The 27,520-nt window shown below is 38.0% G+C and overlaps 1 protein-coding gene across 1 annotated transcript; it reads right to left on the reverse strand.

Moving 5' to 3' along the window:
- Nucleotides 1–4,413: 4,413 nt before the first annotated feature.
- CACNG4 (calcium voltage-gated channel auxiliary subunit gamma 4) lies at nt 4,414–19,398 on the reverse strand. Its single transcript, XM_015816962.1, has 4 exons — nt 19,365–19,398; nt 18,827–18,910; nt 8,105–8,245; nt 4,414–4,955 (listed from the first exon to the last, which is right to left on the reverse strand). Exons 1-4 carry the CDS (start codon nt 19,396–19,398, stop codon nt 4,420–4,422), a joined length of 795 nt encoding a protein of 264 aa, XP_015672448.1. The 3' UTR covers nt 4,414–4,419.
- Between the last annotated feature and the right edge of the window lie 8,122 nt (nt 19,399–27,520).

A 27,520-nucleotide genomic window follows, 5' to 3' on the forward strand; every position in this document is an offset into this window, starting at 1 on the left:
TCAGTATATTGGAAATATAAGGATAAAGAGTTATGGCCATTTCTATTGCTGTTTTGGTATAATGTGCATGTGTTTCATATGGTGTTACAAAAATCAATATAACCTAAAGGTGCAAATGCATTCTTGAATTATACTGTAGACCAAAAGCTTTGAACATCACACTATCAAAAATTATGGATTTATCAAATATTAGGAGCTGCAAAAGAAATTCTTTCATGTTAGAAAAAAGTGTGAATCCAGATTTACTTAATAAATGTTTATAAATAAGTTTATTGACTGTCTATCCCAGGAAAGAGCGATTAGTATTATTCCATGTAATCAAAGTTTAATGGTTTATTTAAAAATTGGGCTAAATTATATCCTATATAAAAAAAGAAAGCAGAAAGGGTCATTAATTAAAACAAAGTAAAAAGTTTCATAAGCCTCTCTTATAACATATGAAGGATTACCCTCAGTCCCTTATAAGTAACTATTCATGTACAATTTTCCCATTTTTAAAATGATAGTAATCCTTCCTGTCAATTTATAATAAGCTTGATGGAAGGTTTTTAAATACAGCCTTTTTTTAAAAAAGTCACTATTACTGTTTGCATGCAACTTTCAATAATTCTTTCTTCTGGAAGATGATTGCACATTTTTGATTGCAAAGATTTTCTTCAGTAATAACATCTACCCCACTGTGAAGTCAGATAGAATGACCAATTTCATTTCCTGAGGAATTTATAGTCTTTCATATCCCTACCTGAGACAATTTTATACTAGTTATTTCTCTGATTTTTGGCAACCCAATGAACATATTTTTTTTTAAATAGATTGTCGATCAAACTGTTTTTGCCTCAATAATTTTTATTGTATGGACCAAATTAGAATGAACTGTTGCAAATACCTCTTAAAAGAATTATTTTTCCTCTTGGGCAGATAATAACTTAAAAGTCTTTGAATTTTTCAAAATACTACTATATGGAAAAAATAATGTATGTTCTTTGCCATCCTCTAAGGATTTTCCCTTTCTCTCCTCTTCTCAGTATTTGAGTTAGGAAGTCATGCTTTGTAGTCAAAGATTAAGAACTAAGCACTTGAACTCAACCTTGTAAAATTTCAGAATAATCAATGAACACTGCGTTTTAATTAAGCTTGTCATAAGCTTTTTTGAAGACTTGCTTTTAGCTGACAATTCAGGCCAAACATTACAGATTGGAAAAACTGCCATTTTACACATAATTATCTAAGAGTAAGTACAACTGAATTCAACATAGAATAGTTCTAGACAGACACACATCAATTTATATTGGAAGAGAAGAAATAGCTCACATATAAAAAAAAGGATATATGGCAGCATTCCTTGTTTTGCTAGCTTAGTTTGTATGACATTTTGAGTAATTCTGGGGATTAAACTCTTTTTTAAATTAGCAGTAGATAAACAAACATTTGTTTTTTTTACTTCTCATGTATAATACAAAGTAGCACAGCGCCAGGCGATATCAATGCACAAAACATGATACAAATATATTTATATATATGTGGAATGGTGCAGGAGCTAGTAAACTATCAACAAAAACATAGCCACTAGAAGAATATGTTCGATTTTACAATGCAACAAATACCCAATCTTAATGCAGAAAATTCTTAGACAGTGCCATCCCACAATATTCAGTTTCAAAGGGGGATAATTTCATTAGATATGTATGGATACTCTAATTAGAGCAAATACACATGAGAACTAAATTCTACCTGTTAGTTTATTAACACAGTAGGAAAACATAATTCAGAAAATCACACTTGAATATACAGCAATGAAAAGAGATATAAGCACTTAATAATGACACAGACACAAACTGTTCTTTATGTACTCTTATCATAGCTTTATACTACCCCTATCAACACTTTATTTTAATTTTAAGACGTCTCAAAGAAGAAATAACTTATCATTTGTAAGAACATGAACAGGTATACAGACACAAATAACCTCTCTAGGGTTTTAAAGTAAATCTTGAAATAAATGTAACCTTCGTGCAGACTCTTTTGTCACATAAAAAGGGTTAACGGACATTAGCATCAATTTTACATAAAATGTAGTTGCACCCAGTTGTTTAGATGGTTTTGCAAAAGACCTACAATGGTAGGGTCATGTGTGGCCCTCCAGATGTTGCTGAACTGCACTTCCATCATGCTTTGCCATTAAGTGTGTTGGAAAGGCCTGATTGGACGGCTTTGATGTTTGGTTGGCATTCATTGCTGATGCCTGAACTTGTCAGAACCATGGAGCCATCAATGGCCATTAACCATAACATCTAAATGAAGCCTTAGTTGCTGTAAAAGTAAGAACAGGCAATTGGTTTGCTAGGCTTTGGTCTTGCCAGTACTGGCTGAAGACTGAACGCTGGAAACAGTGGAGCTTGATTTGATTTGGAAATCAAATTTGATTTGCAGTCTCAAAATACACCATCCTCCAACATTCATTTCAGTCCCTTCTTTCCTCTCTTTTAAAAATATATTTTTGAACAGTTAAAGTAGCTTTTTCTTTAAAAAAAAGTTAACTTTACAAATATTTCTAAAATTGGTTCATATCAGCTCAGCTTGCATTATGAAATAGAAACTGAATGCAATGCAAAAGGATTCTGCAGTGATTTTAAGAGAACTTAAGGCTTTGCAAGAGAACAGATAAATGTAATTGGCATTAATTATAAACCTAGGAAATCTGAGGTGGGGAATCTCCAATCAGAGGGTGAGAGAGGCAGGTCTTCCACTTAATTCCATTCCTTCCCTCTATTGGTACTTCTGGGAAGTTCCTTTGCCCCTTAAAAAAGTAGTAATAGAAATTTCCAGCAACCTCTTGCATGCCTTTCCAAGAATGTGAGAGATTTTTCCCTAATAAAAGCAGCAAGGGTGCACATGTCTGAGTCCAGATCTCCCTTCTCAAGCAAGAGCTACAGTATTTTTTTTTCTTGGTCAACTAATGCCCCAACTGTCTTTTTCTAGGCATTAGATAATTAGTTTTCAAAAGCTGCTCTTTATTTAAAAAATAAAATAAAAAGTAAGAACCTATAATACAATTAATTAGTATTCAAATGTGGAACTAAATTAATAGCTTGTTCCTGTTTGGAATCAATAGCCCTTCATAGAAAAAAAGTTCTGCAATTCCTGCCATTAACACAGTCAAACTGGTACTTCCTAACTTCGTTCTAAACCTCTGGTCAATATTTAAAACATGTAAGAAGGGATGGCACTACAATTTAGCATGCTAGAACAGGTGCCTTGTGTATTTCACAGCAGCTCAAAGTAAAGGATTACTTTTAGACGAAGTGCCTAGAAAATTATGGCTGCAAATGATTAGTTTAGTAAAGGCCCTCTTCCCCAATCACCAACACAGGTATATTCATGTTATGAGTTCTGGATTATTATTATTATTATTTTTACAAATGTTTGAAATCTAGAATAGGGTTAGCTAAACTGATACACATTTGTGAAACTTCCTTTACAGATATATAGCATCAGTTCCTTCCATCTCATCCCCTAATTTTGACTTTGCAATTCAAGTTTTTTCAAACCTTTGGGGATGGCTATTCATTTATATACAGTAATAAAGGATGGGCAGTTTTTAAGAAACTGATATTCTTCACCTAATCACAGTCTTTATTTAAGAGTGTGCAGCATAAAAAGTCAAAAACTACTGGGCAATCCAGTAAACAAGGAAGAGAGGTCAATGGAGCCTACGTCTACATTCTCAGCAATATTATAGGGTATTTAAAGTCAGAAACCAGATCGTTTCCCAAGGATGCCTAAGGCTCAGGAGCAGAACTCCAGTTTGAATGGTTCTCCTCATTGGTCTTCAAAAGTTGGAACCAACCATATGCTCTCTCCCCACCCCCACTGTTTGACTTTTGCTCTAAAAGAGAGGTGTCCAACTTTGACAACTTTAAGGTCTGTGGACTTCAACTCCCAGAATTCCCCAGCCAGCCATTCTCATTCATGCCTTTTTCTTCTGCTCTAAAGAAACATAAACATTAGGCAGCATTTATGATGAATTTCAGATTGTACCAAAGGGCCAGGTTATAGAAAAAAGTCCACACTGAAAATTTAAAAATCTATTTCCACTAAAATATTTTCCAGGACACAAATTACACAATACATACTACAAAAGTGGAGGGATTGGAATGGCTGATTTTAATTTCTGTATGTATTTCTTAAACATTATTTTCTTAATCAAATTTTGAAAGAGCTTATAAAAATCAGCTAAAAAGGTATTGTTCCATCTCTCCAGGTCATTGTGTTATGTCTCTGTCTGCAACTTCATTCTGGGATTCTTATTCCTGAAGTATACAAGAGCCTTTTCAAAAGACATACTTTTCACATAGAGTATAAAGGATCTGGATTTCGCTTCCCCTGCTTTGTTTCAGAAAAAACCCCCAACAAATCCCTTCAAACAGGTGTTGTTCTCCTGTTGACCATATTGATATGAAGTCCCTCTTTGAATTCCTTTTGAAGGAAATTGTGGACTTGAAGAAAGCCAGCATCTTGTTCTATATTGTAACTTGCTGCTGTGGTGACTTTCAAAGGTTCCCTGGAGAGGGTGTACATGGAGATTTCATTCATCGGAAGAGAACCTGCCATTTTCATCCCAACTGGAGAAATGTCCCTAGACGGAGAAGGTTCTGTGGATCGAGAACTGGATCTGGACCTTCTTCTTCTGTATCTGTAGCTTGGCATCCTTGCGTAAGGGGAAGCAGAAGTCTTAAGGAACTGCTTCTTGGTCTTAAACCTCAGCTCTTTGTTTTTATCAATATAAATGTTCACAGCCAGCACACCAACTGTTTCCGCCACAATAAAAGACAAGGCTCCAAAATAAAAAGACCAGCCGTAACTGTATTGGTTCTTTTTATCCTCATCCCGCTTGTCACTAGGATCGCCTGCATTGCTGGAGATGTAGACAATAATTCCTATTATGTTACTTAATCCTGGAAAGAAAATAGCGGGGAGAAATCTAGTTAGGAGAAAAGCTCCAGGAGACAATTATCACGATAATTTTCTTGCCACATCAACTTGCATCTTACTCTTAATTACTCCGTAGGCTAATTCATTTTCATGCAGTTCTGAGCATGAGTTTATTTGCTTTATATTGTTGGACCGGAACCTTAACTATATGTATAAAATGAATAGTTGCCTAGACTTGAAGTACAAAATACTTGGAGGGCATCAAGAGCTTTAACTCTGCTTAAGTTATCTATGTGGTTTAAGGCAATATTTTCCAACAAACTCTAGGAATGTTCAAGAATAAAATAAATAGTATGAGATAAATCACAGATAACAACAGTTACTAAAGTATGTTCAATATGTTTGAAGGCTTGTCTTACGTAAGGTAGATAAAAGGTGAAACCACTGGAAGTGCCTCCAGTGAAATCATGGGAAGTGCCTCATGTTATTTTAAATTGTTTTTAGATCCAGTAGAATACATCTTGTACTACACAGGATACAGTGAATCATCTGCTTAGTTTGGAAAGAATGTTGTGGCAAATCTCAGAGAAGGACAAACCCTGATACAGGGTACACCTACTTTATGATGATGAGAGATAGCATTCTTTTGTATGTGTCAATAACTGCTATGAAGGAGCTAGACATCCTGTGATCACCAAGGAGGTTTCTCAAGACTCTTGCAACCGGAGGAGGGGACATACAGTGTACATGTGTGCGTGCACGCACACACACACACAATCTATGCCTCAAAAAAAATCTGTAATAATAAGATTGAGCCTGGGTAGGTAAGATTTAATTTCCAAGGTTTCACTTGTTAAAACAAAAAGTTTATTGCTCTGAGACTTGAATTTAAATTCCAGGTCTCTTTCGGGTTCACATTATAATAACAGTAATAATTGAGGTTGTCTTCACATTTATTATTGGTCTACTCCCTAGTTCTCTTCTCCATACCTGTTGATTAAAAAATAAAACCCTGCAATATTTATGCCCTTACTTCTGAGTGAGAGATGACTGAAAACAGTCCGTGGAAGAGACTGAGTTAACACTTGGAAGGTTACAGGATTGGGGTTACCTAATCAGATCTCATTATCTTCTGAACAAGAGACTAGTTAGAAAGATGAGCACAACAAATGACGCCAAAAGGGCACTAACTCTGTTCTGTTTACCTCCAGTCTTGTCAATCAATCAAGATTCAATCAAGATCATGTGAGGTACTAATACCACTCTATAAAGCCTTGGGACGACCACACCTAGAATATTGCAATCAATTTTGGTCTTAATACTATAAAAAAGATGTTGAGACTCTGGAGTGAGTGCAGAGAAGAGTAATAAGGATGATTAGGGGACTGGAGGTTAAAACGTATGAAGAACAGTTACAGGAAATGGGCATGGCTAGTCTAGTGAAGAGAAGGACCAGGGGAGACATAATAGCAATGTTCCAATATCTGAGGGGCTGTCACAGACAGGAGGGGATCAACCTATTTTCCAAAGCACCTGAAGGCCAGACAAGGAATAACGGATGGAAGCTGATCAAGGAGAGATTCAACCTGGAAATAAGGAGAAATTTCCTGACAGTGAGAACAATCAACCAATGGAACAGACTGCCTTCAGATGTTGTTAGTACTTCATCACTAGAGGCTTTCAAGAAGAGATTGGGTTGCCATCTGTCAGAAATGGTGTAGGGACTCCTGCTTGGGCAGGGGGTTGGACTAGATGACCTACAAGATTCCTTCCAACTCTGTTATTCTATTCTTATTCTATTCTACCATGTTTCCCTGACAGTAAGCCCTACCCCCGAAATAAACCCTAGTTCTGGGGCAAGGCACAAACCTAAAAGTCAAGCTAGGATGGGGGTGGAGCTGCCATACGCACCTCACACCCACTTACCTTGCAGCCAGGCCTCCCCTCGCCGGCCCACTTCTTCTGTGGCATCCCCAGGCCTGCATTTTGCAGTCAGAGGCCTTTCCAGAAGGCCACTGTAGCTGAGAACTTTGCTATAGATTCAATCCATAGCTCGGTTCTGCAAGGCTTCTGCAGGGGACCAGATCATGTGCCTCCCCCCCCTCATGCCTCTGCCTCTGTCTGTTGCTTGGAGGGCTGGCCCGGCAGCCACGGTGCTTGGACCCACTGCGGGATCCCGGGGCTGCGGGATCCCGGGGCGTGGCAGCCAATGGGTGGCTGAGGGGCTGCTGGGCTGCAGTTGCTGCGCTTGCTACTTGCTGTGCATGCACCCGGGGGGGACACCCAGCCAGCTGGGCCGGGACAGCAGGGGCTGGTCTCTCGCTGTCTCTGGGGCAGCCCCACGGACCTCGAGTTTGACATCTCTGCTCTAGAGTTACCCTTTCAGTGAAGACCTATCAGCATTCCTTGAAAAAGGAGGGCTGTTCTTTTAGGTGTTGATAAAGAGGAAAAAAAGAGAGAAGTACTAACTATGATTTGTCCTTGAGTTTTTAGAGGAAGAGAATGGTAGAGACATGGTGAAGGATTTTATTTTGCTTCTCTAGAAACCTCCGATTCCATTCAAAAAGCTGTGTGAAAATTTGGAGTTGGGTTTCCATCAAGGTGTTTAGAAAGTGAGTGGACACCTCCTTTCATTGCCTCCATAATTTTTTTTGCATTTTTATGTAAAGCGAAGTGTCAATTATGTTGTTGTCTTTATTTTCAAGGTTGATTCTTGATACCCTGATTTGATCGATGAGCCTGATGGATGGTTTAGCTTAGAGCTGATTTGGAAATGTGTCCACCTTCCCCTCAGGAAGAATAAACGCAAGCAGAGGTTCTAAAAAGTGTTTGGGAATGGGGACTCCACATGGCAATAAGTAATATTCCGTTAAATCCATGCTTTGTAATTTATTCCGTTACTCCAATCATCCTTTTTATAGAGAGACAGGTTTGTAAAACACTAATTGTGCTTCCCAGCCTGAAGTCTGCTAACTTTATATGGTGCCACTTGGGGCTGTGGGAAGGGAAGGGCTAAAGAAAATAACATTTTTTCCAATTCCAGCAGAATTGGCTCAGTGAAAGTCTGAACCCAATCAGTAATCATAAGATCCCTTTGCTGATATTATTTGGAGGACATGACCTTTTCCATTCCCCACAATTAAAGAAGCCTATAAAATAAAGATGAAGTTACCTGCTGCTACAAAAAGAATTCCAGCACTAAGGATAATGTTGTTTTTGCTGCTATAAATCCTCCCAGCTCCAACGCAGAGCCCTCCCAGTAACAGCAAGATTGTGCTTAGGATGGGAAACACGCTGGAAGCACGTACTATACCTGAGAAAGAAAGGGGGATGGGAGAAACACAGGACCGTAACAGTGCAAGGCTGTTTTGTTATGGGTTTTTAAAAGAACTGTAGCAATTAAAAAACAAATTCATATGATCAGAGACAATTTATTAATCAAATAATGTTTACCCTAAGCACTTTGAGGATGTTACTGAAGCTTCCCAAAAAAAACCCTACATCATTGTCATTAACATCATCAGGCATTCATAGACGCTGTAAAATCAGCAATATAAAAGTGGCATCGACAGAATAACAGAAAATTGCAGCAAATACTCTCAAGAAAAATGAAAAAAGCCAAATGGTTATCAACATCCTTGAACCTGGAGCCCACCAGGTAATTTGTCCAGCAGTGCTAGAATCACCCCAGCCAATATAATGATAGGGAATGAAGGGAATAATAATACAATTAGATTACAAGTTATCAGAATAAAGAATGTTTTGTATTTAGGCAAAATGTTTGCCTCTGGAATGGGAAGCCTCCCCCAAAACACTGAATCTTCCGTTTGTTTTGGGTTTTTTTCTGATGAAGTTTTTACACTTCCTGCTGGAAAATTTATGAGGTTATTACCATAATCAGCTTTCTACAGTCACAATATGGGGAAACATCTTCTGACAAGCTACCAGCTAAAGGGGTTATAAAGAATAACCCAGAAATTAATGCATGGAAGAGTCATGAAAAATGGATGAGCAGATGATGGCAGAATGCCAGACAGGCAGTATTATGAACAGCCACTCGCAGGCATGCGGATTTGGATAATTAAGACTACTGACTCTGTGGGAGCTGTCCTGCCCCATCCAGCCTTCTCTGGGGCTGAAGCATGAAAGTCCAAGCACACACATTTTAAGGGGGAGTTTGCTTAGAGGAGAAGGGGCACTAGATAGCCACTCCCTTCTGAGTCACAGCAATAATCAGCCTTCTTTGTCACCCCTTCAAGGTCTGGGTTGATTGATCAATTTGCATGGCTTTGGCGTTCTTCTTCGGTTCCACAGAACTCTGTTCCTTTACTGCATGTTTGCTGATTTATTTATTTGTTGCTTTGAAAGTCAGCTTCTTTTCTTCCTCAGCAAAATCTCCAACAGCACTGGGTGAAAAGGGCACAAACCATAAAAGTAAAAAGAATCAGGGAGGCCAGAGAAGAAAAGAGGGAAGGGAAGGGAAGAAGAGTAGTGCTGAGGAAGATTGACAGAGGTTCTTTGGAAGTAGAGAAAAAATTAGATTTCCAGCATCTTGGAAATTGGCCCTGTCAGGAAAGATCAATACTAGAGCTTGTTTCACAATGTCTCTTTTGCAGATTTTACCGTTAAGTAATGGCCATTTTTTATTCTACACTAAAGGATAAATTGCAATTACAGTGAGATGCTTGCTGATTTGCAAGAGAATTACCTCAGGCAAGAGCTTCAGAACAGGCTCACAATTACCTAGAGACAAAGAAAGAACAGTGGTGCTCATAATTTGGTTTGGCATCCTAGGACGAAATAGATTGAGGACACAAGGCCCAGGTTTATTTATTAATATGATAGAAGTTGACCTGGGCTTGTTTGTCAAAGGAACTATTTTAGTATGGTCTTATACCGATCATATTAATCATGTTGGTTACTTAAACAATAGTGAGTCATGCTTTCCACCCTCTGTCTAAAAAGCTAAATCTGTTAGGTGGAATGAGTAGGTAAAGGCTTAGGTAAACATTACTAGCCTCAAGTGCAGAAGGACCCAGATTGAGTCTTATGCTTCTCAGGTGGAACTGAAAAAATCTTTACCTGAAATCTAGAACTGACATTTACAACCACATTGACCAGGATGGGTAGCCAAATTTTGCCAAAGTACAATAATAAGGAAAACTGGGAATTGTACTTCAGTGACATTTGTAGGCCACCAGTTCCCCATTACACTAAAAACAATGGATTAATAGCTGACTTAGTTTAAGATATTTTTACACCAGTCCCCCACTATGCTACAAACAATACTGAGCTAAATGTACTAGTAGCCTGACTTAGTTTGAGATATTTTTAAATAAGTGTAAAGATCTGGGTTAATACTGTTTGTAAATGTCAGATCCAATTTTAGGGAGAGAATTTTTCAGTTCCACCTGAGAAGGACAAGACTCAATCAGGATTCTATTGCACTTGGGGCTAGTAATCTTTATCAAAAACCAGTCTTTTCTTATTTTATAGAACATTTTATATTATTTTGTGTCACATAAGAGAAATGCTAGAACAGTCTCCTTCCGCTAGAGCTTTGTTTAGGCCATAACCTAACAATGTCCAATCAATTCTCAAAGTTTACCAAGTTTTGCTTGGACAGCAAAGGGAGGGTAGCCTCGTTCTGAATCTAGATTAATACCAGCTGTGTGAACATGTGTAAATCTAGTATGGGCAATATGTGATCTTCCAAGTATTGAGGAACTCCAGTAACAATAAGCCCTAGCCAATATGGCCGTTTGTGAGGGATATGTGCAATATAATAAATTCACAATCTAGTAATTCATTGTAATTGCTAGGAGAATGTGTTCTGGATTAAATGTCTTCAGAGAAAAAAAAATCCTCAAGTATTAGAAAAGGAAGCCAGAAAGAAAATCCTAAAGACCTGGTTGCCATATAATTGTGACTGAAATGATTATGTCCTATTTAACATCACACTTGAAATCTATGGAATGTTTGTTCTTTAAACTTAGCACTTATTTTCTGATTTGTGATCGTCAGTACAACTCTCCATAAATATACTCTCAGCACACACACTCCACTGTGTTTAATGGTTTAAGATTCATAACTGTACTCTGTTTTAATCTCTTTGCTGTTTTTCAAACATTTAAAAACAACTTATAACAGGAATAGGTGACATTTAATTCCCATCAGTTGTAGATGTCATGGCCACCTGCAAGGAATCCGGGAAGCTGCAGACTAGTAGAATCTAGAGAACAATATATTATTTAAATTTGTTGCAACAGCAAACAACCCAGTGTCATTCTTCCACATTACATTGGATTGCTGATAAATCTAATACCTGACAAAAAGTTAAGTATATTCCTATGATTCTTGCCGCTTACATAAGTATTTTCAATAGTGGAGATTCTGTCAATTGAAATAAGAATAAAGGAGATTTAAACTCTGTCATCAACAGCATTGTCATGAAAATCTTAATAATGTTGCATTAGCTCTGAAGCTAACAAATGACAGGATTTTATGATTACAAACTTGATCTCTCATCTGAGAGCCATGGAATGTTCGTAGAGATATCTAATTCCTCCTGCTTTAATTAAAAAGTTTATAAATGAGGTAGGGAGGTACCTGTTCTGGCAGCACTGTTTACACATATTGATAAATCTGGCAATGTTTGTAGGAATTAACGCACAGCAATTGTAGTCACCATCTTCAAAAAGTAGAAGAGAGGTCCCTGCCTGCCAGGCATCTCCAAGGGAAATTAAGGGATTGGGTGAATGAAGAAAATTTGATATCATAGGCACAAGCTGGTTTCACAAAGGGTTGGTCTACTATGAGTCTTTCCTGATACTCCAACATTTTATTGAGAAATCCCAAATGCTATAATCTCCTCACAGGTAGCCTTCACAGACTTGCAATCAGTATTTGATTCTATTTCCAAAAGAGAACATTGATAGTCCATTGGAAATCTTTGATTGATCCCCATTCATTATTTCTTATTTGGATTCTTAACAGCACCTCTCTGAAGATGAAAGGAGATATTTATCAAATGCTGTTCCAACATATAAGGGTGTTTAAACAAGGCTGCATGCTTGCTCCCCTTTCATTTAATAATAGTATCTATGCCATGGTGGGTCTTTTGGCAACCCAAATGTCCATGTCCTAAGCTGGCAGATGGCTTTATCTCCATTTTACTCTATATGGATAACACAATGATGATGTCAAGCTCCCAAAAGACTTTAGAAGAGCCTTGCGTGTCCTGATTCAGTATTGCCAAGAAGACAAAGTCACAATTAAATGTAACTATATTTTTGCAAAGACATAGTCCATAAGTGCAGTATTTTGTCATATTTATATAGAGAGTTATAAATTGAATATTAAATAGTTTCTTATTTGGAATTTCTCCTTTTATATACTGAAGTATTCTTCATTGTAACCTAAACAGGGCAGAGATGATATTCGTATATCCAGGCTAAAGACCATAGTAGTACCTTCTTGCAGCGGTGGTGGTGGTGGTGGTGGTGGTGGTGGTGGTGGTGGTGGTGGTGGTTGTTCTTCTTCTTCTTCTTCTTCTTCTTCTTCTTCTTCTTCTTCTTCTTCTTCTTCTTCTTCTTCTTCTTCTTCTTCTTCTTCTTCTTCTTCTTCTTCTTCTTCTTCTTCTTCTTCTTCTTCTTCTTCCTCCTCCTCCTCCTCCTTTTCTTCCTCTTACTCCTACTCCTACTCCAACCAAGAAATAATGCTTCCCCTTTAATAATAAGGACCTGTTTTTTTCCTTCCTTCCCTGCAAATGAAAACTGCTTCCAATGTTAATTTTCTAGAACTGCAGATTCAATTCTGATTATCATGAACAGAGACAAGTGAGAATGTAGCTTCCTCTTGAAAACTGCCACAGAATATAGGTTGTGCTCCACATGTCTAGAAATGAAGCAATGTGAGCAGATCATGCTCCAGTAAAAGTCCCCATAAAGCATTGCTATTCATTATGCAAGAGTGGTAGAATGTGGCAGCTGTTCATTCCACTTGGTTTCCTTTCAGGCTCTAGGAAAAAGGGAAGATTAGCAACCAAGACTTGCTATCCACTCAGTCACGCAAGCTAAGACATTTTTTGTGCTAACTATAGTCTCTTGATGCCTGAATATTTTCAGGCAACATCATACGTGAATGAAGATTGATTTCAGCAAAGTTGCACCTGCTGTAATGAAAAGGATAAATTGGTCTCACTCTTCTGGATGTCCAGCATTAGCTCAACTTCTCGGGCAACCTCAGAAATCATATTACAGTCAAATGAATATTTCAGCATGACAACAAGTGGCTTTCGTGTTAGCTAAAGTTCTGGGCAGACCAGAGCATGGAGTATCTTATATTTTTACTGATGATGCCACATAGCAAACGCTTAGTCAGAAAGATAGAATATATCATATTTATGCTCCTGTGCACATTTGTGTTACCCTCTTTCCTGAGGTCCAAGAAAGCTCTTAAAACCTGGTTTTCATCCCAGAGGTCTGGATTTAATATATTTTTGGGAGCACTGTTGTGATTTCGTGTTGCTGTTATGATAGTTTTAGTCTGGGATATCTGTCTGGTTTTATTTATTTATTTTAATTGTTTTTACTTTTTTTGGTCCTTTATGCTGGTCTGAGTCCATCTGAATTGGGTGGCTATAACAAAGAAAAAAAATTCAATCACAGTTGCCAGTTATTTAGCTGGCCTTTATATGCACTGAATTCTTCCCAAGAGCCTAAGATATTGTAATGTATCGACATAGTATATATGTGGATCTAAGCAAGATAGCCATTTGTAATTGACAGACAGAAATTCTGTCAATGTACATATTTTTTAAGTGCCATCCAAGAGTTTTTGGTATGGCACCCAGTGTGCTAATACCCACTGCGGCCACTTTCAGTTTCAATTTTGGAATCTTGATACTCTGTGATCTTCTCCAATTCTTTGTCTTCTATTCTTCTACCGTATCTCCTGGTATTGACACATCTATTATCCACACTTTATTATTATGAATCATTGTAATCAGCCAGATGTTCTGACTGGATTTGGCATTTTTGTCTACCTATTGAGGACCTGGATAGGCAGATGTTGATGGTGTTAGAGGTATCATCACAGGATGTAAGCTGTTCCGAATAAAGCTGCCTTTTGCAATTGACTATGGTGAATTTGTCAATACCAATGTTGTTCAAACAGTGCTCCAATTGTGTTGAGATTGCACCCAAGGTGCCTATTACTATTGCTACTACGTTTGCTTTATTTTGCCATAGTCATTCTATTTCCGTTTACAGGTCCTTATATTTTGTGATTTTTCTCCAGTTCTTTCATTTCTGTTCTGCTGTCTTCAGGTACTACCATATCCATCATCCAAACTTTGTTTGTCTTTCTTACCTACAACTGTCAAATCTGGGGTATTATGTGGGAAGTGCTTATCTGTCTGATTTCTAAAGTCTCAGAGCACTTTAGCTTCGACAGCTGATCTCACATTGTTGTGTGTATCATAATATTAATACCTGGCATTTTTCTTTTATTTTGTGGAAGCATCATTAAGTAAAAGAATGAGAGAGGAATAATGGACAAAAGGAAAGAAGGAATAAGGAACTAAAGCCTCCTTTTCAAATTAATTGTGGAGTGACTGGCACTGTGGCAGTGGCGTAGCGTGGGTTGTCAGCACCCGGGGCAAGTAATTTGCGCCCCCCTCCACAGTGGGCGGCGTCGGCGACCCAGCGGCTCGGATCGGATTCGCACAGCCAGCACTGCAGAGAGAGTGAGTGAGCCAGGCAGGGGCAGAGAGCTGCGAGTGCGAGCGCACCCCCCCAGATGTTGCGCCCGGTGTGGCTGGCCCCCCCTGCACCCCCCACGCTACGCCTCTGCACTGTGGTCCAGCTGTGTATGGGCAATGTAAGAACAACAAGTTCCAATAATATTCATTGTTTAGTGCTTAGTTAGAGAGAAAAAAGACTTCTCATAAAAAAAGTAACTAAAGGCTTTATTATTATTGTCTATTTCAACTATTCAGCAAAGGTTAAGTATACTCATGTTTATCATAATTTCTTGATGTCATCCTCTAGAACAGCATACTTCAACTAGACAATCTCTGGATATTCATTATTAAATTTATAGGCTGCTACAAATGGGATAATAATTTCCATAATGTCTACCCACTTGCTATGCTAGCTGGGAGATTTGGGATTTTTGTAGCCATAACCAAGCTGAGGAAGCTTGCTCAGTTAATATGTAAGTATTTTTAAACTTTAAGAAAATTAAAAAAAACTATTCACTAAAAGACTAAGCTGACAATATACATTTTTTTTAAATCTCATGCAAGACTAATTAAATCTTGGAATTCAAGTCTTTGCATCTTAAAAAATGAAGAAACTAATCCACTCTGGTCTTTTTATGAAGAATAATATCAGAATATTTAATTATTTACAGTTTTCTTCTTTTTACTGAGGAAACAATCTTCTAATTTGTCTTAGCATAAAAATGAGAACCAAGTATCCTACCATTGTCTAACAGGTATGTTTTACTGTGAGGGTTCCTGCTAAAAAATTTGATATAGGACATACCAAAAGAGTTAGTTGTACATAGCAAAACCTGCTATTTAAGCTTCCTTTATGCCTGGGTGGCACAGAAGTTTATTTTAATTTGTCTGCAGAGAAGGTTCTGGATTTTTTTTTTGTCATTTTGAATTACAATTCCCTCATTTTCCTTAAACCTGATTCTTGAAGACTGCTGGATAATTTGAAAACGGGAGGGCATGTTGCTGTCAACCCTTCTATAGTTACTCCATTAGATCAGTGGCCTACAGCTGAACTGATTAACGAACATGTGCTTTGTATCTTAGCACCTTATTGTTCTAAATACCACAACAGAACATATTATTTGCATGTCACTGCCTGTACATTTACATCTAGTTGCTTTATTTTATTTATTTAAAATGGCTTTAATGCTACCTCAGTCTTTCTCACTACAGAGCTAATGGCAAAAAAACCCCTAAGACAAAAAATAAAAGACATTCCCCAATAAATAATACATATAAAATAATATCCTTGGTACATAACAGCCTTAATTTAAAACAATCTATCAGAATACTCAATAAATTACATCTATTCTGATTGTGCTAACATATATCTCAGATAATCTGTTTCTTAATTCTACCCTCCCAGAGCATCTTTGAAAAAAAAACAAAATTTTAATAGCTTTGTAAGAATCACAAATAGGAATATAGTTCTAGCACTAGAGCTGCTGAAAACAAGTCCCTTCCTGCTGAGTCTGAGAAGACACGGAGAGACTCAGCAAGCATCTTCTGCAAGTAAGCCTTGGGATGGGTAGATTCTCTTTGTGCCAACCCTATATGGTAGACCAAACTAAGAAACTAATGCCATATTGGCCAGGAATACTTTTTATTGTCACATCTGTAGTAACAGAGTCTTGCAAGTCTGAAAGACTTCATCAATTTATCTTTAATTGTAAATTAGGGAGGGGCCTAGATCGGGGGTCTTCAAACTTGGTCCTTTTATGACTTGTGCCTGGCTGAGGAATTCTGGGAGTTGAAGTTCACAAGTCATAAAAGGGCAAGTTTGAAGACCCCTGGCCTAGATCTATCTAATTAGTTTTTTGGAATGGGCTCAAGACCACCTTATATGATTGTTGCCTTTGTAGCAACTCTTCCTTCTCTCCTTCAAGACCATTGCCAATGCCCTCTACAGTTTGGAGAAAACCAGACTCTAAGCCAGTGGTTCTCAACCTTTTTAATGCCGCGACCCCAACCGGTCGTAAGTCGAGGACTAAACCGGTCGTAAGTCGAGGACTAAACCGGTCGTAAGTCGAGGACTTTCCTTGCCCGGGAGCACCGCGCATGCGTGGTTCCGCCCCCTGCGCCGGCTGAGGCGTAGCTGGCAAGCGGTAGAGACGGAGCAGGCCAACCACCAGCTGGCCCAGCCCAAGGGAGGTAAGGCACCCGCTGGAAAAGGGGAAAAAAATGGCAGACAAAAAAAATGGCGGACAGCCTTGCTTGGCGACCCCCATGAAATGGTCGATCGACCTCAAATGGGGTCCCGACCCACAGGTTGAGAACCACTGCTCTAAGCCTTGTAACTCTTTCTAAACTATTACCAGCATCCTGCACTGTGCTAAAAAATAGTTGGGCAGACAATGCAGCTGCCACAGTATCAATGTTATATTGCCTATAGCTAGTAGATCCAGTTAGCATGTAAGTAGCTACTTCTGCACCCCATTGAGGTTTCCAAATGGTCTTCAAGGACCGGTTCATATAGAGTGCATTACAATTGCCAAAATCTCCTGCCCCAGGAATGCTAGCAATTGGCATCCCAGCTGTGGTTATTTAGCATCTTATTATTACAAGTGAATGTTAAAAGACAATTCCTACACTTCTACCATTTATATAGCAGAAGCTCTATATAAACTTGACTTCTAACAGTTTTATAGTATAAATGTTTTCAGCAGCATTAATGCATGCAGCTTCTCAAGTAGCTGTTAACTCTTCCAATATCAGAAAGCTAAAAAAAATAGGTTTAGCTATCATCTGCAAATCATCTCTCTTCTTCCCTAGGCAGAAAAAATTGGTGATTTTCTAATTTTTCTGACAGATTGGCCAGTATTTAGAAAATTGAACTGAAAAAATCAGCTGGATAACCAGAGAAGATTTAAGCAGAGACTGAAAACACTGAGGAGAAGCAGTATAGATCATGGTTGAGAAACAGAGCTCACAGAGAAGAATAATTAGATGCAAGATAGGAGAGGAAAACAGTAAATGGAAGCATGCAAATGTGGATAAATCAGGGAGAAAAGAAGGAGGTTCACTGAGATAACATGAAGGTGATACCATGTTTATCTATTTGAAGGGAAGTCAGAATATAAATGAAAATAAACAAGTAGCAGAAGCAATAAATGATTATTAATTGGGAAAGAAATGTGTACAAACAGCAAATCTAAGAAGAAACCAACTGATATTCGGGAAAAAGTAGTGGTGGGATTTTGCAGATTCGCCCTTAAATGACCTGGATCAATGAGAAATATTGTATGATTTAGATATATGTAGTCATGTCTTGTTGGTCAAATTCACTTATCACCCTCTCTATCTCTGTTCAGTAAGACACATCCTTTCTTTAAACCAGCTTCCATGAGTTCTCAGCTTCATATCCTGTCTCTGCAAACTGAAGTTGGATCTACCTCCCACACAACACCTAGGAATAATCTCTTTTGGACGTTCTGCAAACTTTCTTGGATGGAAGAAAAGCTGGAAGAAGGTTGTGGTAACAATTCTTTGGATCTTTGGCAAACGGGGCACTTCTTTAACAAGTGGGAAGGCACTTAATAACAAGGACTGTTACTTTATTCTCAGGATTTTGGAATATAAGAATAACATTTAGAGACTTAAAATGTACGATGGAATCCAGCAGCAGAAACCTGATAGAAACTGTGTAAAATCATTGCAAAACAAAGGAAGCGAATGGAAACCACAGTGGTGCTAAATAGCCATATTTATTCCCTCTCTCATTGCAGACTGTTACACAGAGACATTGCGGGTTACTTTGTTTATGGTGCTTCGTGGGAGATTCTGCCAAAACTAGAACAAACAGACCTAGCCATAGACATTTGGCAGCCAAATAGGTTGAAACTACAGGGGCTGCCCAAAAGCTGATTATATTTTATGGACTATTCACCTTTGGTACAGATATACTAGTGGGTTTTCAACAATGTAAAATTGAAATCTTGTTAATTAAAATAACAAAATGATTGATTCAAAATTTCTGGGGGGTGTTAATATAATGGATCACATTTATGTATGAAAATTCAAGCATTGTTTCTCTAAAAAGAAACAAATCACACAAAAATCCTTTTCTAATCAGCAATGCTCATTTAGATAGGCTTTGGGTTTTTCACTTACGGAGAAGATATTCAGAGCTATCGTGATCATAGTCGTTGTCTTCGGGGAAATGGTTGATTCGAAAACAGTGTCCCTTGTATATCCCTGCAAAATAAGAAAACGTCCAAAGAAATCAATTGAAGGAGGCTTTCCTGGAGATTTATTCAGCCAAAAGAATCAAGATTTCTGAAATATTTGAATTCTCCCCTGATTTCAACGAGTGATTTATAATAATATTTTGGGAGACTTATTAAGAAAACAGAAAGAACTCTGTTAATGCAAACATACCTCATCTTGTTGGCTTTGTCCAAAAGCAAGACTAGAACTCATAGCCTCCATGTGTCTAGCTCTGTGCCTTTAACCGCTATGCCAAACTGGCTTTCAATTTCATTATATAATGTTTGAAATGTTTTGATTTTACAGTAAACTTTTTGAATTGATGGTGTATCTGGCCCATAAACTCTTCATAATGCTCCCTCCCTTCCAACATATGAACATTCAGAAGTCTTAAAGAACAAGTTTTTCTTTTATTGCCTATCTTTTTTAATTGGATTTGTACCATTGTCTACATTAAACTTCCAGACTTGAGCCATGGTCCAGGGCCCATTTGACTGACATACTTAATTTTTTTCTTGAACAGAACAACATCTGCACAAGATCTTTTAATTCCTTTCCTAATAATGCAAGCTTGAATTGGTCTTTTCATAGCCACCTCACATCTAGTTGATGTGGAAACCAGTGAGTGCCCTGTCATATTGTGCTTCAATGTGATTCTGCCATCTAGGAACACCTACCTAGTTAAGAACAATATAAATAGAAAATCCTCAAGCACAATTTATTTGTCCCTGTAAAAAGAAATGTAGTTTTGTCCCTACATTTTTCATGAAAGAAAAAAGCCAACTTGCTTTTCACTTTTTAAAAACTAGCTGATAGGATCTCCACACATATTCATTTTAGATTAGAACATATGCAGAATTGGTTTATATTTTAGCGAGCAATCCTGTATCTGTCTTTTCAGAAGAAAATCCCTCTTATGGACAAGGTAAATTGCATAGGATTGAATTCTTGATGTACTTAATAGCTGTGCCATAAACAATTAAATTTTACATTGTGTCAAAACAGGCAAGCCCATAACATAACCAGCCAGTCTTTTGGAGCGAGTAACAATAAATTTAACAATAATAATTAAAGCAATAACAACTCCCGGTTTGGACGCCCAGTACATATTTTGCAGTGTCCAATTTTCTCAAATCCTCGTTTCCAATCTTTCTCATGCAATCTGCTGTTATAATCTGCACATTTTCAGCTCATAAGCAACAGGTCTCTTTTGATCTGAGCCTCTCCTTCTTGATCTCTTACAGAAGTAGACCATCTTTTTTCTCTCAGTCCTTCAAAGGAGGCTTTAATTTAAATGTCTAGATGAAATTTCAGTTTTGTGAGATTCTCTAAGGAGGTGTCATATGCATGGTATGCACACCAAGGTAATTGACAGGATGTGCTTTGTGGAGATTGAGGCATCACAGATTTGATCTATGGAATAACAAGGGGAAAACAAATGGTTGGAGGGAAATGAAATCTGAAAGAAAGAAAAACAAAACTACCTGGAGGAGATAAACACTTGCACATTTGGTTTTGAGATGCTGAAAAGAGGAAGTTGCTCTGTGAGTTAGGAAATAATATTTCCATGAGGAAAAATGCACAGAAGGAAAGAAGTTGCATCAACCAATTATTGCTTGAGGTTCTGCAAGTTGGGATAATTATCCAGATGTCTGACCACATGCTGCTGGTTGGCATATGGTCCGTCTTAAAAGTCCTAGCTATACCAGAGACAGGGTTTTTACTGGAAAGAGACTCTTAACTGCATCTGTGTGCAATGACAAATGTTACTTTATATTTTATGAAAAAACCTTGGAGCATGTGCTCTCTTGCCCCTCCTGCTCCTGCAAGGCTATAGGAGGAGATAATCCATCTTTCTCTTCTATTTTCAATTATATTTAATACATCTGAATCCTAAAATGTGTATTGAAACAAGCCAGGTTTGCAAGTCATTGAAATGGGCTTGCTTCTTGTCCTAAACTAGACACTTTCCTGTGAACCCGTTCAGAGAGCTTAATGGCTGATCAATACATTCTGCAAATGCTGGTAACATAATTATGAAAATTTGTTAGTAAGTAGATATCAGGGAAGATAATTGCATGCATTTGGAGTTATATCAATCAGCTTCCATTCTTGCTGTGTTAATAACTCGACTGCATTTCAAATAAGCTCTTTTCTTATGGCTGCTACTCCCAAGTGTGATGGTGTCATTGTGCTTATTAAAAAAAGGAAAATCACACCCCAATCCTTTACCTTGTTATGAATCCCCTTTTCACAGATAAATGTGATGGAAAGGCGTAGTCTAATTACAAAAATTCTCATTTGGGGAATAGGACTGACATCAAAATACAAACTCAGTTGCAAGTGACCTGTTATCTAATCAAAACAATGTGATGATCTTAAGAGGCAACACATACCTGACTCAGAACCAAAGAGGAGGCTGGTAAAACTAGAGCAATTGCAAAAGAATTATAGGAAAAATAGAAAACACTGTAGGCTGAAGTAAAGGAGAACAAAAAAATCCCAATCTTACACATTCCCCAGTTGATTGAAGGATGGTGCCTATCATAACTATTGATTTGAAGATTTCCCTGTTGAATTTATACTGTTTTTTATAGTTACACGTTATCCAGAATTCACCAAGAAAGGGGCAGATTATACATACAGTACCATAAACAAACAAGCAAACAGATTTTTTTAGAAGTTTCAATGGATCTCTTTTATTATTTTCAACTGCCAACTTCCCGATATCCTCTTTAAACTACTAGTGCTTATGTTTACAGAGTCCTCCTGTCACAAGTCTCTACCTCTACCCTTGTTTCTTTCTACAATCCTATCTGTTCCTTATGTTCATCTGAATAGAGCTTTGTTTTGGTTTCTCACTCCAGGTTGCTGTATCCAGGATTTTAGCTTTTAGAATCTGGACCTAATATTCTGGAAACCAGCATCTTAATGTCAGGCCTAAAGAACCAAGTACAACACATACAGTTACTATTGAATAGTTTCTGTTGTTGTTGTTGTTGTTGTTGTTCCAGTCTTTCTCAAGTTGGTGCCTTCCATTTGCACTTAGATTACTATTCCCATTAAATTCAAGATGTCATGGAAACAGCCAATATGACAAACATATATTTTATCTGTTCCTTGATACTGCTCTCATGTCTGGCATTATAATAAACCAGACAAATTGGCAATACTATAAAGTAACCCCTGCTCTGAGTATCAACATTTTCTTTATACTGTTTCCTCAAACTGGCACAATCTAAAATATTTGCAATTTGAATACAATTTTGGTCAAATGCTATGATACTGCACTGTGCATTTTGCCTTACTGGAAGCATGCAGAACCACTTAAGCAAACTTTCACTCTCTATACGTGATATGTCTGTAGTCTGAATTCTGGTGGCACGAGCTGGTCACCACGCTGTGGCTACAGCAAACAATGCAACAAAAAAGGCTCCAGAATCAACTTTTGGAATCTTTACAGTCTGAAGTATATCTTATTCCCAGTTCCAATCCAGGGGATCCATCAAATCTTTTATAATACAAATGAAATACAACTTTTGCCCTGTACCAGGGCTTTATATAATAGCATTCTCTAATAGCCATTATAAATCAGCGTAATTCAGTGATATATATTGTTGTTGTTGGTTATACCAGATGGAGCATTTTAAAAAAATTCTTTTCATTAGTTCTTTCATATGCCAAGCATAATTTTTTTAATAAGCATTCTGTTACCTAGGAATGCCTTTCGTAAAATCCACAATTGGAATATAACTATGCCAAGTTTCAGACAGACAGACAGAAAGACTTTTGCTCCATCATTTTCTTTACAGAGGCATGTGTTTTTCTATCAAAATTGGCTTCTGCATGAATATAAACATCCATTCCCCCAAAATCAAAGTCTTTGAAAAATAAAATACTATTTTTCCTGATGATAGCAAAAATAATATCAGTGTCCCAAAATATTTAAACTGATCAACATTTCAAATGTTCTACAAGTAGAGCAATGTTGCTGTTAGTAATATAACTATAACCAGGGCTTTTTTTTTTGTCATAGAACGCCCAGAACGGGGTTCCGGCACCTTTTTTGGATGGAACCTTGTAGGGTAGGCAAGGCGGATTGTATGACATGTGTAAGTTCTGGCACCCTTTTTTAAAAAAACAAAAAAAGCACTGACTATAACTACACTATATTCCCCCTCCTAGGTATTTTTCTTCTACTCAGCATGTTGTTTGCTTATTGGACTACTAGGATCCTGTCCATTTACTTCAATATTTTTGTATTCTTATTTATGTATCATGGTTGTCCAAGCTTTTGGCTTGCCTTGGCTGCACTGAATAAAGAGGAATTGTTCTGGGCCACATATAAAATATATATTATAGTTAATGTATAGTTAATGTACATTATATAAATAACAAACTTCCTTTATATATATATTTTTTTATTATCTTGTGGGGCTGCATCACTAGCTGTCCAGGGCTTCATGTAGGCCAGGGAGTTTAGGATCTTTAGGTTCCCACCATTGGTCGTGCCTCCTTCTCCTCCAGCCACCCGCCTCGGCCCATTTACAGCCAGCTTTCCTCCTCTGCTGGCCCTCCCCTGGCCATTCTCCCTGGGCAATGGGCCGCTGGCCCTCCGCCCCTGGCCCATTTGCCCAGACAGCCTTTGGCTACATGGGACAAATAGCCCCCAGCCAATCGGGTGGCAGGTGGCAACAATGGTGCTGGGAAGGGCGAGTGAGGGGGCTGCAATTGGTGACAGGTTACAGGAGAGAGCAAGATCTTCTGAGGGGAGCAGCAGGCAAGTGTTGCCTATGCGCGGCTGCTGGGAGTGTCTGGGGAGTGCGGCAGGCGAACAGCAAGGCCAGAGTGGCTTCTGGTGTTGCCGTGGGTTGGACATGCCTGGTATATATGATTATATCTTCTAACTATTATTAATCTCCTTGATAGCTAACTAGCCATCATGTCTATATTAATCTACCAGGTTCCAAATAAATCATTTTATGAATGAAAGTTACAAGGTGAATTAATATCATTATTAAATAGCTGCTGTCCACCAAGTTTCTAGTAATAGAAATAGACACTGTGGACTATGCTACAGGAATGGTTTCCATGAATTAGAGAGACCTAGTTCATCCACTAGTTACAAATTAGTAATGTGCTTCTACAAATTATGATATTTATTTACTTATACAGAATGCAGTATTGCAGGCTAACTGAGCTCACTGCCAGGAGTTTGATCCTGACTGGCTCAAGGTTGATTCAGCCTTCCTTCCTTCTAAGGTCAGTAAAACGAGCACCCAGATTGTTGGGGGCCACACGCTGGCTCTGTAAACCACTTAGAGAAGGCTGTAAAGCACTAGAAAGCAGTATATGTTTAAATGCTATTGCTATTTGTATCCCACCACCTTTCACACATAATTCATTTTGCATCTGAAAAGTATAAGAACTATACTCATCTAACATTTGCCCATCCTAAAATTCTAAAACAAAACCATCTATTTCAGGGGTGCCAAACTTGCAACGTCACGTAACATATCACGACATATCGTGACTTGGCAATGGGGTGGGTGCAGTTTTACCATGACGCATCTGGCCCGTGGGCCGGCAGTTTGACACCCCTGGTCTATTTCATTTGAAATAATCAAAGTTCCTGGCTAACTCTTGTCAATATGCAAATCAGGGTATTTTGGAAAGCCGTTTTATCTTGAGAAAAGTATCAATGAAATTTATTCATGATGTTTGCTGAGAACACTTCATTCCATGCTCAACAATTTCAATTTACTGAATGCTTATCATGAAACTGTTGATCCTGTTCAGAAACCAGTTATGGCTCACTGCATATAAGGAGATTATTGACTTTATTTAAAAGTAAGCATATCTATATCTCTCCCCTTTTAACTTTTCCAATGTTTTCAAAACTTTACTTCGGTCCAATTTTTTTTTAATTAAAAAAGTAAGCAGTTTGAGCCATGGATAGAAAATGGTGGCAGAGAAGACAACGTGAAGCCCATTGTAATATTGGCTTTTAAGTAATATTATCTGGAGATCTATAGGCAGTCATATTTTGAAATCTTCTTTCATCCCTCTCCTTATCCCTTGATTCAGTCAAAAGGAAGTAACTCACTGGATACACCCATTATACCAAGTCCTATTTTATTTAACTATGTGTTACTGAATAGGCTGTAACTGGCAGGGTCCATGTAGGATACTTGGCCTTAAATGTTTGATTACATAGCATAGTTTCATAAAACTTGTTAAATCTAGTTATCCATACTGTAATTTAATATATTGGGAGAACCTAGACATTCACTCATTCACACTTACTTACATCAAAACAGTACTTTGCTTTCCATCTCATGCCCAGCTAGATAAAGGAAATTTCAATCCCATTGTAGCCAGGAATTCATGTTAAAAATTAAGCAATAGGATAATGATAAGGATGAATTAGTCATAGTGACAATAATCTCATTGTTTTCTATCTGATGTCTTATTCAAAGCCAAAACTTTCCTAACCTTTTGTACAATTAACCTTGGTTAATAAGTGACCAGCAGTTTTTGATATTTTCATTTATTATCAAAGTTAGTAGTGTTCTCAAATGGCTTATTTGATAAAGAATCCCAAAATGCAGCTGTTTTTCATATTTTCTAGTCTCCTATATCTTTCAGAATACAACCTTGCTTTCTAACTATGAGAATTGTGACCCCAAAATGCCTGATCTGTCCTGTAGTACTACTTTTAATGCTGATCCATTTCCTTCCTTCTGCTTCTTCTTTGTAGTTTTGCGAAAGGAGGTGGAAAGAAAGTCTTCTGTCATTGTTGGATTGAATTCTCCTGATGAACCTTTTCTGCTGCTGAGCCTGCTTGACAGCAGTTTTATCTTCATTCCTGTTCTTTTCACTTCACATCTTCTTCCTTTCTTTACAATTCATAGACTTCAAACACATTTTAGCATCTCACATTGACTTTGCCTGCACCAGCTGGATTGCAGCAGGATGAAATAACACTTCAAGACTTTTCTTCCCCTGTACACAGGCAACTATCTTTAATTTTTGCTTCTGGCTTCCAGTCTGCATGATGGCTGATTCTGGCAGTGGCAATCTCTCTCTCTCTCTCTCTATCTTTTTAAAGTCAAGCTATTCTCCAAGGAGCCTGAAGGGAGGACAAGAAGCAACGGATGGAAACTAATCAAGGAGAGAAGCAACCTAGAACTAAGGAGAAACTTCCTGACAGTTAGAACAATTAACCAGTGGAACAACCTGCCTCCAGAAGTGGTGAATGCTCCAACACTGGAAGTTTTTAAGAAGAGACTGGACAGCCATTTGTTTGAAATGGTATAGGGTTTCCTGCCTGAGCAGATGATCTCCAAGGTCCCTTCCAACTTTATTTTTACTACTACTACTACTACTACTACTACTACTACTACTACTACTACTACTACTATTATTATTATTATTATTATTATTAACAACTAGGGATTCTGATACTTTTCCTTCCTGCAAATTTGATGTAGCCGCATCAGATTCCAAATATGTCATCCAAATAATGCTGGATAAATGGAAGGTAGATATGTCTCAACAATAACCATCCAACTATATCAATCCATCAAGAAGTAATGGATGGAAACTAATCAGGGAGTGATCCAGTCTAGAACTAAGGAGAAATTTCCTGACACTTAGAACAATTATTCAGTGGAACGACTTGCCTCCAGAAGTTGTGGGTGCTCCAACACTGGAGGTTTTTAAGAAGAGATTGGACAACCATTTGTCTGAAATGTGTAGGGTCTTCTGCTCAAGCAGGAGGCTGGACTAGAAGACTTCCAAGATCCCTTCCAACTCTGCTGTTCTGTTATGCAATGGACATACAATATGGCGATTGTCTCTATTAGATGCAAATGAATCTCCTCCTCCTCACCCCACCGTCCCTCCACTGCCTGTAATGGCTCGGATTTCCAATAAGATAGCCCATCAGAGGTCATGAGTATCACATCAATAGTCCTTGGGGAAAAGCTACTTTTCAATGGCATGTTGTTTTATTAGGATGTGTTGTCTTAAGGGAAGGGGAAAATAATCTTCCTCTCCTCAAGACTGATGCTGGGAGAAAAAAAGTTAGGGAAGAGTTTGGGGCTGGGTTAGATTAAAATGGGGCCACTTCTAATATAAAATCTAAGCTGGAAAAGAACTTAGGTTGCCTTATCAGCTCCTCTCCCTCCTTAAACACAAAACTGATCTCTGGATATGGGAGTGCAGCTGACACCCCATCTGCACTTGTGGTAAATGAAAGTTATAAAGCAGTTACTAAACACAAATATCTAATGATCAGTTGGGCAGAATATTGTAGTGGAGTTGTCCTTTCCACAATTGTCTCAGAATACGGCAAAAAGGGTTAGATATCCATTCAGCAAATATTTTTTAAAGTCATAAAACATATGAATCTCTGCCATATGTACTGAATCCATGAGTAGCCGTTGATGGAGAGAAAGAGATCTCTCTCCAATTGGCCACAATGTCAGGGCTTCTATACTCTGCCTTCCAAGTGTGGGTCATTGAGAGATACACCTGAATCATTCCAAGCACAGTGCACAAAAGCTGTCATAATTCTCGTTTTCTTGAAAATGA

Source organism: Protobothrops mucrosquamatus, unplaced genomic scaffold (assembly GCF_001527695.2).
Source record: "Protobothrops mucrosquamatus isolate PMUCROS unplaced genomic scaffold, P.Mucros_1.0 scaffold539, whole genome shotgun sequence".
NCBI lineage: Eukaryota > Metazoa > Chordata > Lepidosauria > Squamata > Viperidae > Protobothrops > Protobothrops mucrosquamatus.